Genomic DNA, 12,535 nt, shown 5'->3' with positions numbered 1-12,535 from the left:
ATGTCATAAGGGAATATCAGTTCACTTAAGGCACTTAAAAACAGGCTTGGCTGCCTATCACGCAAGCATCTCTGAACTGGCAGGGAGAGAACTGCACGTCCTAACAATTACTTCTTCCTCTGATGTCTATTTCTAGTCAAGAAAGTAGACAAAAAGACAAAAAGTGCATAACTTTAGCTCAATGGTTGTAGCAAAACAGAGTATGCGTGACAAACTTCTGTGATGAACTTCTGCCTGCTTTTGCAATAAATCATAGAATCATATGTTGATGCATTTTAATATTTTCTTGCTTTTATAGGTATTTGCATATTTTCCAGTGAGAAGACCTTTTGTTTTCTGTAAAATACTATTATCCCGAGTGTCAGTGGGATTCCAGCTGTTAAGACATAATCATATACCTTAAGTATTTAACTATAAATTTGAAAAATCTTAATGAGCGATCTCAACGGAATACTTGGAATGCATTCATAGTAAATTGGCTCATTTTCTTGTAATTTTCTAGAAGTGCTGATATAAGAGCAGTTGTAGTGTAGAAAGTATATTAATCTCGGGAGATGCATTGTATCTATTAAATTATTACTTTAAAACTTTAAGACATATGAGGTGATCTAGGCTTACTCTTGTTACTTAGAATTACAGTAGAAAAATGTTCACTATCTTTTGAGGTAATGCATTTAAAATAAATACAGCAACCTTAAAAACAAACAGTGCAGTAATAAATTGAATTAGATGTTGTATAACCATGTATCTTTTCTGAATGATTACGGTGGGTGAAGAGAGTCAGCAGGATGCCTATAGTAAAGTTTGTTTCTTTCTGTTTGTAAAAGCTGTCTAGAAATATTTTCACTTGAGATCTTTTCTGAAATATAAAGCCAGAGGTTCTTGACACCAAATCCTGAAGCAACTAGCTTGATGCCATTCTGTGGAGACACAATCACCCGTTGGCTGTACTATTTTTAATAAAGGTAACTGGACTTTAAATAACTTTTAGATTTAGTGCATTTCAGAAACAGTTGTTAAAAGATTATCTGCTTGCTTTTTTTTTTTTTTTTAATAGAATGCAAGAAGTGGAAAAACTGCAATTACTTTCAATACTGTAATATTAATCAAAATTATTTTTGGCACTGGGAGGCTGAATATCCTGGCTTTTCATGGAGACATCATATTTAGGAAATGTCTAAGGCTTTGTAAAACTGTTGCCCAATAGACTGGAACATGGAGACACAGCTAGACCCCATGAAGGATGACTTACCCTTAATGGCCAACACTAGCCACATGCTTGTAAAGCACTATATATTGGACTTGGATGTGGATTTTAAAAGTAAAGTTATTGAAGGCGTCATAGTTTTATTTTTTGAGACTGGGAGCCGGTACAGGAAAACCAGCAGTACTGGCAAGGAAGGCTGCCAGTCACAGTTTGATGAAACCTGTAAAATGAGGGCATCTGAACCCTGCCCCAGTCCTGTGACAAACGTGAGTGCCTGTTCAGCTGAAATGGAGTATGATGATTTTGCTGTCTGTGGTAAAGGTGAAGAAGATACTTCTGATAAAAATGGTAACCATAGCAACAAGGAACAGGCTTCTGGGATTTCTAGTTCAAAGAACTGCTGTGACATAGAGAATCATGGGAACGAGGATTTTCTGCTGGTATTGGACTGCTGTGATTTATCCGTCCTAAAGGTTGAGGAGGTAGATGTTGCTGCTGTGTCAGGCATTGAAAAATTCACAAGGTCTGCCAAGCTAACTGATGTTTCAAAGGTGCTGGAAAATCTCAGGAATCAGATTGTACATGAACTTGTGACTTTACCTGCTGATCGCTGGAAGGAACAGCTATACTATTTTACTTGCTGCAGCCAGGCGCCTGGCTGTGGAGAGCTTCTGTTTACTACTAGCACTTGGAGCTTGGAGATAAGGAAATCAGGAATTCAGACTCCAACAGACTTTCCTCATGCAATAAGGATATGGTACAAAACAAAACCAGAGGGACGATCTGTTACATGGACTACAGACCAGAGCGGCAGGTACGTAACTATTAGCTGAAAGCTTTGCACACATAACTGTGTTTTAGACGTAGGTGTGAGAATGTAGAATTGTGTAATGCTAAGCAACTATGTGAAGATGGCAAGCATTCTCTTCCACTGTTTTTATTTCATCCTTGGTTTGAATCCTGTTGCTGTCCTGTAGGAGGATAGACAAACTCTCTGCTCAAGAAACCCCAATGGACTTGCAGACCTCAGGCTTGTCTAAGTGATCACGTTTGCTCATTCTAAGTGACAGTAAATAATTGTTGTGTATTGGAATAAGTGTGTGCACGCAATAGGGAATTATCACTTAGCGAAAGAGAAGGTATGCATGACAGGTTATCTTCACTTCAAAACTTCATCTTCTTTTTCCCTTCTGGCTTACACAGCTGATCATACAGGTTAAAGATCAGTGTACGTAATATTTAATAGAATTGCTTCACAACTAGTCATTTGTCAATATTGTAATAAGTTTAGCAATGCTGTCTTTTCCTGTTTAGTCTCTCATAATCAACTTTTAAAATCTCTATCTATTATGTAAAGTACATTGATGACAGCAATGAACTGCAAACTGAAACTGCAAGAAGAATTGGCATGTTATCTAGTGTTTGTGAAGGTATGCAGTGCTGTACAAAAATCTTCAAGATAAGCTCTTTGTAGGAGGGAAACTACAATCCACTCTGGACTTCCACAACTGATTTTTTTTTTTTTTTACTGTAGTGTTGAAAGCTGGATTTAAATGCTGTTAGTTTTTTGTGATAACTAAAAAACAGGAACAAAGTTGGAAGGTGAAGACATTTGGTCTAACTGAATACTTGCTTTTCATTCCCAAACTAGAGATGGATAGTTACCTTTCATTTTAGTTAGGCAAAGAGAAATTAAGAGTATTCTCCCTGGTATCCACATTAGGGTGGAAAATGAGGCCTTTTAATTGTACATCTGGTGGTTAGGTAATTCTACTGCTAAACCATCGTCAGCATCAAGTCCACGAATGTCTCAGTCATATTCATTACCTCTTCCCCTTTCCCCTCCCTTCCTCAGCCCCCAAGGAGTTATTTTTGGTATGAGTTTAGGAAATTTAACTCAATATAGTATCTTCAGTTATGAAAATTCTGAATTTTGACTGCAGGCAAAGGTAGGGCAATTGCCAGCGCTCGCACAATGTGTCCATGTCTACCTGCCCCTTACTAAAGTCTTTGAGACTAATGTTAGAAACACTCAGCTTCTGTGTGTGGTCTGTGTCTTTTGAGCATTTGAAGATTTCTTTTAAGGATCCGAATCACTAACATCTTTTAGTTTTGACTCTTTTTTTCCTTTCACTGCAAAGCAGTATTCTTGCTTTAGAGATCATTTCATGGCAGTTATACACAAGCACGTGGAATGGTATGAATCGGTAATGAAGCAGGAAAAGATAGCTTGACATGGGTTAGGCAGCCTGATAGTAACAAATAGTCTCAAGATGGTTTATTTTCAGTCTTTTGTAGGGTATTCCAGAAACTAGTGCCTGTCAGAAAGTAAGTTTTCCTATCAGAGTCAATAGAATCTTTCTTGCTCCACTTTTAAAATCAAACTCTGTATGTGATAAACCCATAAATATAGTGGTAAAGCACATTGTACAAAATGCTGTCATATTTCTCCTTCCCTTTCTAAAAATAAAGCCCATTTATATAATGCATGAAGGAAGTACTATTACATTATATTCTCATAGGGGAATTCTTTAAATTGTTCCAAATTATGCATATGGTGCTGTTTTAGGCAGATGTCAAATCCTTTCCCAGAGGAGTCAATAATCTATGGTTCTAGCCCAGAAGCAAAGTGAAGCAAATAACAAAGTACAAGCATTGTGCAGCCACTTTCAATATGTTTCCTCTAATCTGACACTAGTACAATGTTTTGAAATTTAGCCTATGCACGATTTCATAAAGACTTCCATTTTGTTTTAAACAATGATGTATTATAACGCACAAAAAAATGAGTTAAAGCTTTGTGGGATGAGTTTAAGCAAGTTGAGATATGTGTATGCAAACCTAATGTTAGCACAGCAGGGCACACTTCTGTTTTCAGTAGAGAAACTGAACATATGGAATTTCAGCATTTCTGTGTTCGAGCTTTTGATACTAGAAAATACATTGGTGATCATGAAGGAAGGTTTTCTTTAGCCTTAGAACATGTTTTTTGTAGTAACATGCTTTTTGGGGCCTTTATACATAAGTATTAAAACCAGGGCAAAATAGAGGAATAGAGTATGTTTGTGAGTATATGTGGGTATGCACATATATATACATATATGTATAAATATATACACTTTTTTGTGTCTCCAAAAGATATACTTACAAGGACTATATAATTTCTTAAAATTGGCAGGTAACTTTTTACAGTGATCAATAATATAATTACTAAAATAGAAAGAAAAATGTTGATTAAATGTTTGTCATCTCTTTATCATGAACAAAGAGCAGTTCTGTTTCAAAGTTTTTCAGTTGTTACTAGCACAATACAGCACTGGGGTTTCAAACTGAGAAGGTAATGTTCCAATTTTAACAAAATCATACTTTTGTTTGAGGTATTCTTGCTAATATTAAGTATTATAAAATGATTTAAAATAAAAACTTATTTTAGACACTAGTAACCACTTTGTGAAGGGAATAATGTCTATAAAACATCTTTCATTATTAGGAAGCAGGAACTTTTTGCCAGCCCATCAAAATGCTTAAGCAGTTTTGCCTAAATCTTAGGAGTAAGTAGCAGTGTTAAGTCAGCGTGGCTACCAGCGTGTTTCGAATTAAATGCTTTCTCATGATCACTGTTAAGAATCCTTATTCATTAGAATATCCTGGGATTCCATCACTTCATGTTTAAGAAAAGGATTAAACACATTTGGGTTAAAATCAAAGGGGTAATCAAAGGAGTAATTTAGCAAACAGCCTCGCGAATTCACCTCTAATGGGAGATTCCTCCCACTTTTTTTTCTGCACTACTTGCTGCCATTTTTAGTGCTGCCATAAATTAGTTAATGGTTTTGTTGATATTAATGTGCAACTGGAATGGAACTCATTTCCTCATTGTGGGATTAGGAATGAAAGAGTAACTTTGATATGAAAGACATCAATGCAAGACATTCCATGACACTGAAACCTTTCAGTACTGGGTCCTAATCCCGTAAGCTACCTGGGCATTGTTTACCTTGGCATACCTGAATAGGTACATGAATAGGTCAGGCACATGCTTTTTTTTTTTTTTTTTTTTGCATTGAGCTGTAGATATCAGATATACAGAAAAGGAGAAATTTGGGGAAGTAAAGGGGATGGGTTGAGTTACTCAGAGTGTATGATTTTCATGAGAATGCTATGGAAAAAGTGTATTTTTAGAAGCTATGACAGGATTATGGAGCAGTTTTTGGGAAACGCTCTAGAAAGAGTTAACCTTGTACGAGTTTTCCAAAGTGTAAAATAGCGGAAAATGTGAAATGATCTCCTTAAAAAAGTTATTATGATATCTTGATATTTATTTGATCAATTTAATTGTCTTGCCTTTAAAAAATATTTTGTACCTGTCTAGTTTATTATCTTTATTAGGTTAAAATATCCATGTATTTTTAAAGAATTCAGGAAATATTTTTGCCTTTTTGAAAGCTATGAAGGTGAATACAGCAAACAAATCTACAATTTGGTAGAAGTGCTAATGCTAGCATATGTTCTGTAATTAAATGCTTCTTTTCAGATGCAGTGGTCAACTGTATCACAGACATCACTGAACTGCATGGTTCCACATACATTACAAATAATCTTGCATTTCTGTAATGTGCAGCCAAAGCACCCGAGGTAGATAGTGATTAGGAGTATACCCAAAGAGGTAGTACCTAACGTAGGAATAAAACAGATCTTGGTTTCCTGTTTAAATAGTTTGCTGTTTCAGCAGAATCAGTAACATCAAAGAACTAGTAGAAAACCTCAGACGAACCTATTGTGATCTGTTCTGTGTACTCGTGTTAGGAGTTGCCGTCAGGCTGGATCTCACTGGTATGGAGACTGGCACAATTCCTCATTATTTTTTGTCTGCAGATAAAAAAGAGAGATTTTTACCTTTTTTGAAACTGGTTGTTTCAAGCCTGCCTCTCCTTAAGACACATATGTTTTGAAATGCAAATGATATTCGAAGAGAGTGGTTGCAATTGTTCAGATGTATTGGTAACACGAGCTATTCATAAATGTGGGTACTTCTGAAGATAAGCCCTTAGGAAGTCATACTCTTCTTTGGCACTATAATCAATCAGACTGTGTTACGTAGTATGTTGCATACAGTAAGGACTGAATAAAAACTGTATAAAAGCACACATAGCAACATTGAAATTTTTCATTTTTTACTATTTTAATATTTACTTCATAGTTGATACTCTCTTTTGAGAGAGACTGAAATTTTCGTAAATGTTCTAAACTTCAATTTTTTTATAAATATTCAGGGTAGTGGGAATATGATAAACATGTTTCTCCAATATTTAGCTAAAGCTTGAAGCTGGAAGTGATTTCATGAGCAGTGATCTCTAATTTCCAGGAGGTTACACATAGAAGTCCATGTTTATGAACTTTCTGAATATGGAAATATAACCTAGAAAAAACATTTTGTGTAGTTCTAAACACCATGTTTCTAGTGTCAGTCACAACAATGTTATTTACTAAAGATGGAGAAGGGGAGTTGAATACATTTCAGTATATGTAATTTCCTTAAGTCTCAGAACAGTTTGCAAGAACTATGAAATTGTTTTGGTTTATGTAGGGACTGCTGGAGAAGCAAAATGTGACCATTTTGCATGTGGAAGGAATGATTTCTTTCCAATAAGTTTTCAAAGTTTTGGTTTAAAATCATTTAAGTCTATCATCTTTATGTCCTACAGAGGTCAGATGACCATCGAAAGGTTGCAAAATTGTTCTTTGTGTCCATAATGACTGGCACTTAAGAGTGAAGAGTGGCATTTGGCTATGGTGAGCTAGCAATTGGCTATGGTGAGCTAGCAATTTGCAGTGGATATTGTCTGGGTATTGGCTACAAGTAATGCTCACATACCTGTGCATTTTAGGCCATACTTATAATACATTTGCAGTAGGCCTGCAAAGGAAAAAAGAAAAGCGTAATTGTACTGATTTCCAGGCTGGATCGCACAGCTTCTCCCTGCTTAGTCTGAAGTCTTTCTGATTACCCTCAAAATTCAGCATAATGCTTTGTGTTTGTATTTTCTGTCTCCAAAGTGCATTAACAATACAGAGTCAACCATAAAGCTATTTGGTACTAATGAAAAGAGGGAAGGAGGGAGAGCTAAAAAGGAATGAGGAAGAAGCCTACCAAAATACACTTGCTGAAAGAGACACTCTTGACCTCTCTCAACCTGGATGCTGCTTCCTTCCACTACTGGTATGATGACATAGGTGTGTGTACAGCTGAGTGATAAGGCATATTAGGGAGCTGATCTAACTGAAAATAGCTGGGAGGGAAGGGAATGCCTTATAGGAGTTGTTTGGAACGTACTACTGAGGTTAATTTGGAAGGTAAAGTTATCTGTTTCACTGGTAATACAGGTTTGTGCCAATGTAACCCTGTATCTATAGCCTTTATGGAGACTGAGGCATCCATTGAATTTTCATGATATATTTGATATTTTCAAACCAAATTTTTTCCAGGGTAGAAACTGGAAAAATGAGTCAGATTTTCACAATTTCAAACTGCAAATTAGAAAATGTGTTATGAAAATAGATATTTATTTTTCAGTGGCATGAGTTAGCATCATTCTGTGCTCTTGGATGCTGGAAACACAGGAACGGAATAAAGAGCTGTTTTTTCTTCATGGGCAAGGTTTAGGAGAATAAGATGCTCCAGAATCCAGGCAAGTCAGACATAATCCTAAGTAGTTACCATCCATCAGCTGTGGGGAATTCACTTCTGTTATTTTGTGTAATTTTGTTCCCAGTGCTGAATATTTATAATTGAGTCATTAATGAAGCAGTCTGAAGTTTGTTGGATTATTCATGTCTGACACAGTGATTTCTAAGGAAGAACTACGGTATCAGGAATAGAATGGAGAAGTAAAATAAAAATAAACCAAAAAAAAAAAGTAGGCAGATCTTGAGCAGAAAATTAACTGATTTGGTATTTCTGGAAATGTGGATGGCAACAAACAAATATTTCTAAAAATTTTAAAATAGCTCTTCTGAATTAGTTGACCTAATTAAAAAGGAAGACCATGAGAAATGAGGTTTTCGTAGTTAACTTAATACTTTCTCAGAGTTATAGCAAGTTTCATGGCCTGGTAGGACAAATGATACTCAGATATAGGTGTGGTACATGGATGCTTGCGGCACAGGCCAGAGGAAGGAAGTGCTGGGCACTCACAGAGGCACTGCATACCCGAGTACAAGGGGTAAGGCTGATAATACTCCTTCAGGAAGAAGGAGTACAAAAGGCAAGTTACTTCACTAAAATGTGCCAATGAGGGGACCATACTAGATCAGAGGAGGCAGGGAGTGAGACAGTATTATGAAAATACCACTATCCATAAAAATACCATAACATATAAACAATAAAAGTGTAATGTTTTAATTTGCAAGTCTAAAAGGGAGGTGAAAACACAGAAGATTAAAGAGTGATAGAAAGAATGAAGAGTTGTATCAAAGTTGTCTGTGAATTGGACTGATGGCAAAGGAACCAAAGCAACATTTGATTTCAGAATAGAGATGAGAAACTCCAGCTGTATCACAGTTCATATCCACAGGAAAACTGTCTTCTGTTTTTAAAGACAAAGGCTTACAAGAGGTGGTATTTTTTTTGTTCACTGCTGTGGAAAAAGAGCAATTAGGAAATCTCCTGTTTTCTCTGCCAATAGTCAGTTATTTCCAATCTTTACTGCCATTTAAGCAGGAACCATGGCGATGAAATTAAATTTTGTTTAAAAGCAGTCAGGTGGTACTTCCTGAGCTGTTACAGAAGTAGTATTAAGAAATGTACAGGGAACGGAAAACCTGAGGGATTGGTCAGATGTGTGACTTCAAATTTAGGAAATTTTCTTATAACAACATTGAAGAAGCTGTTAAGCATATTGCATTTGCCAAAAATTTAAGTCAAAGCAAGTGAAAAAATCCTTGTTGTTAGAGGAAAAGTAGGAGCACAATACGTATTAAATTGATTTACTTTGGATGAAGAAGGTATGCCCTGTCTTATCCTTATTATCCTTGCTTCCCAGTGATGGCTGTACCAAAAGATAAAACTTTTGAACAGGAGATGGTGCATGTACTATGTCTAGAAGAAGCAGGATTGATATACCTGATGTGGACCACAAACTAGTGGGCAAAAGCCCAAGAAATTTACAGTGAAGTATCAGTTTAGAAATGTAGCTATCCAGCTATTGGAAAACCAGCATCAGAGTAAACAAAGATTACTGGAAAAGTCAGTGGAATCACATATCTCATAATCCAATTCAGTACTTTTAAATTGGAGATTGGTTTGAAAAAGGCATGGGTAGTTATTGACTGGTGTTTTATTCAACAGAAAAATCAAAAGAAAAATACCTGCTCTGTTGGAATCTGATGACAATCATTGGCACCTTGCAGATATATAAATTGATAAGGCACTGTCATGGTTTAACCCCAGCTGGCAACTTAACACCACAAGCCACTTGCTCTCTGTCCCCGGTTGAGATGGGGGAGAGAATTAGAAGGCTAAAAGTGAGAATCGTTGTGGGTTGAGGTAAAGACAGTTTAATAGGTTGAGGAAAAGCCATGTGAGGAAAAGCATTGCTTCCCATGGGCTGGCAGGTGCTCCAACATCTCCAGGAAAGCAGGGCTCCATCCCACATAATGGTTACTTGGGAAGACAAATACCATCACTCTGAATGTCTCCCCGCTTCCTTCTTCTTTGCCAGCTTTATATGCAGAGCATGACATCATACAGTATGGGACATCCCTTTGATCAGCTGGGGTCAGCTGTCCTGGCTGTGTCCCCTCCCAACTTTTTGTGCCCCCCCAGCCTACTTTCTGGCAGGGTGATATGAGGAGCAGAAAGGGCCTGGACTCTGTATAACGACGCCTCAGCAGTAACTAAAACATCCCTGTATTATCAACGCTGTTTTCAGTACAAATCCAAAACATAGCCCCATAATAGGTACTATGAAGAAAATTTACTCTATCCCAGCTGAAACCAGCACAGGCAGAACAAAAATGTTGGTGTGATTTAGGTGCCAGGAAATCCTGCTGCTTTGTGGAAATGACACTGTAATTTAGAATAAGAAATGTCTGCAAACAGCAATGGTTTTACAGGGAGTGGCCTTGTAGTTGCAGGAGGTTACCACCTTACATCCTTACACGGAGACAACCCTTGAAGAAATAGGGAATGTATTTTTTCAAATGCAGGAAAGATACAGAGTTGCTAAGTTGAGCATTTTCCTTGAGAAAACTTCAAACAGGCAGTAACCAAAGCAGGCTGACATGGCTGAGCCTTAGGATGTGATTCAGGTGTTTGATGGTAGGTATCTCAAAGAAGACCTGCAGATTCCTGTTTGGAGAATAGAGTATCAACTGAACATTTGTTATTAACTTTAAGGTAGTAGCTTAATTTGTTATTATAATTGATATGCTTATATGGGAGAGGGAGATCTGCCAAGAGCTGGTTTGAACTGGTTTTGTTATGTTATGAAAATATATGGAATACTGATGAGTTAGGGTTGCATGAATCAATTTTTCCTCAGAATCCTTGGCTCTGGGAGATTACTGAGCAGACAGCCCAAAGTCTCCTCTTGGAGAGAAACCAAACAATGCCATAACTATTTCTTGATTTCTACAGTAGCCTGGATTGTTTATCACTGGGAATTACTAGTCATAGTAATTACTAGTCACATTGTGTTTTGTGGTTGTTTTTCCAATGTAACAGCTAATTAGACAAATAGCCTGAATTCTCTGCTTATCTTACTTTTGCTGTATTCAGTTTCCTTATCTCTTCCAACCTATGGTGGCAAAGATTATGGGTGGCATAAAAACTGTGTGAGCCAACATAGGTAGGATGCAGGAACAACTACAAAACCATGGATGAAATGCAAAGAGTAAATTTAATCTCAATACCTGTGAACTGGGGAATATCCAAAGCACCACCTGGGCAGAGGCATGCAAGTGGGAACACAGGCACTGCAGAGCTCGGTCCTTACTAGAGAGAATCCTTGTTAGTGAGAGAGTCCTTGCTAGTGAGAGACAGAGACAGGGAGAGAGTCTGAACCTGCTGTTCTTGCCCGTATTTCAGGGATTCACGCAGGTGTAGTTTTCCACTGTGCTTTCACTTTTTCCAAAGCAGGGCAGGCCTCTCAAGCGTGTTCAATAAGCTGCCTCTGAGTCCATCACAGACCTGTGTTATCTCAGTGCAGATGTTCTACTTGTCAAGCACATAAGACTAAATGATGATTGGTGTGATATGTGGTTTTTTGACACCTCAGGTGCAAGTCAATTGATTACATTTACAATTCTCCTCGCTGATCTTCCATTACTTTCCCACAACAATATATTACCTAAGTAGATGATTTGAATGTTACAAGACCATTAAAGTGAAAGAAGAGAGATGGAAAGGATAGATAGGAGGAGAAAGGAAAGGAACCGTGAAGTTTCTTGCTGGCAGTGGTAGGGATGAATCAGAAAAAAGGGCAAATACTGTATCAAATGACAAAGGCATTCTAAAACTAATTATTTGTCATTGCTATTCTTTGATGTACCTGGGTTAGCTAGTAGTTTTTCTGAATCAGGTGAAAAATCTCATCCATATCAGGGTAAGAATTATGTTTCTGGTCTTCTTATGTTCAGGAATTGTGCTGCCTGACCCAGAACAAAGAAAACTGTCAGCTGCAGTGGGTGTCCTAAAGTAACATTGCACTATTACCAGCGTTGTAAAAAGAAATTACTACTGTAAAGTTAGCACAGTAAAACATGATTTGTCAAGGGAAGCAAAAAAAATCTGTGAAGATATACTTTAGGGTGAGAAGAAAGTAGATTAAAAATTGCATTGAAAGGAGAAAAGATGAAGGAAAAATCATGGGTTCACCTTATGAATGTTCTTCTCTAAAGCAGAACAGGAGACTGTTCAGTGTTAGCTGACATCTCAGTTGACAGCATGCTTTCAGTCAAGCCTCCAGGTGATCTTGCTGTGAATGTATGAATGTCTAATTAAAATCTGATATAATTGTTGTCCTGATAGTTTTGTCTTGAAATTTAGAACTTGTGTGTTTCATTACTATTTTCTTAGTATACTTTGACATATTTGAATACATTTTCGTTTGAAATAATGAAGTTAATAAGTATACCTGGACAAAAATGGTATTTAAACGGGTGAGGAGTAGAAAGGAGTCCCTAGTTTTGAAGAAAAAATTAGGTGCTTGGCCACTTCTTCTCCACATTTCTAATTCCCTTTCTACTTAGGCCTTCATAGCAGAGACTTGTGACCTGCCTGTGTATCTATTTTAGCATTAAAATGTTTTAGGGAAAAAAAAAAGTTAA

The 12,535-nt window shown here is 37.0% G+C and overlaps 1 protein-coding gene across 1 annotated transcript in view; it reads left to right on the top strand.

Moving 5' to 3' along the window:
- The first annotated feature begins 1,215 nt into the window (after positions 1–1,215).
- Positions 1,216–12,535, top strand: part of LOC104287168 (chromosome unknown open reading frame, human C9orf3) — a 221,923-nt gene continuing 210,603 nt past the window's right edge. The window contains 1 exon segment of the mRNA XM_009885835.1: positions 1,216–2,021. Coding sequence (XP_009884137.1) covers positions 1,216–2,021 — 806 coding nt within the window.

Source organism: Charadrius vociferus, unplaced genomic scaffold, assembly GCF_000708025.1.
Source record: "Charadrius vociferus isolate BGI_N301 unplaced genomic scaffold, ASM70802v2 scaffold235, whole genome shotgun sequence".
In the NCBI taxonomy this organism is placed as follows: Eukaryota; Metazoa; Chordata; class Aves; order Charadriiformes; family Charadriidae; genus Charadrius; species Charadrius vociferus.
Note: the sequence above shows the minus strand (reverse complement) of the source record. Positions and strands in the feature narration are given on the sequence as shown.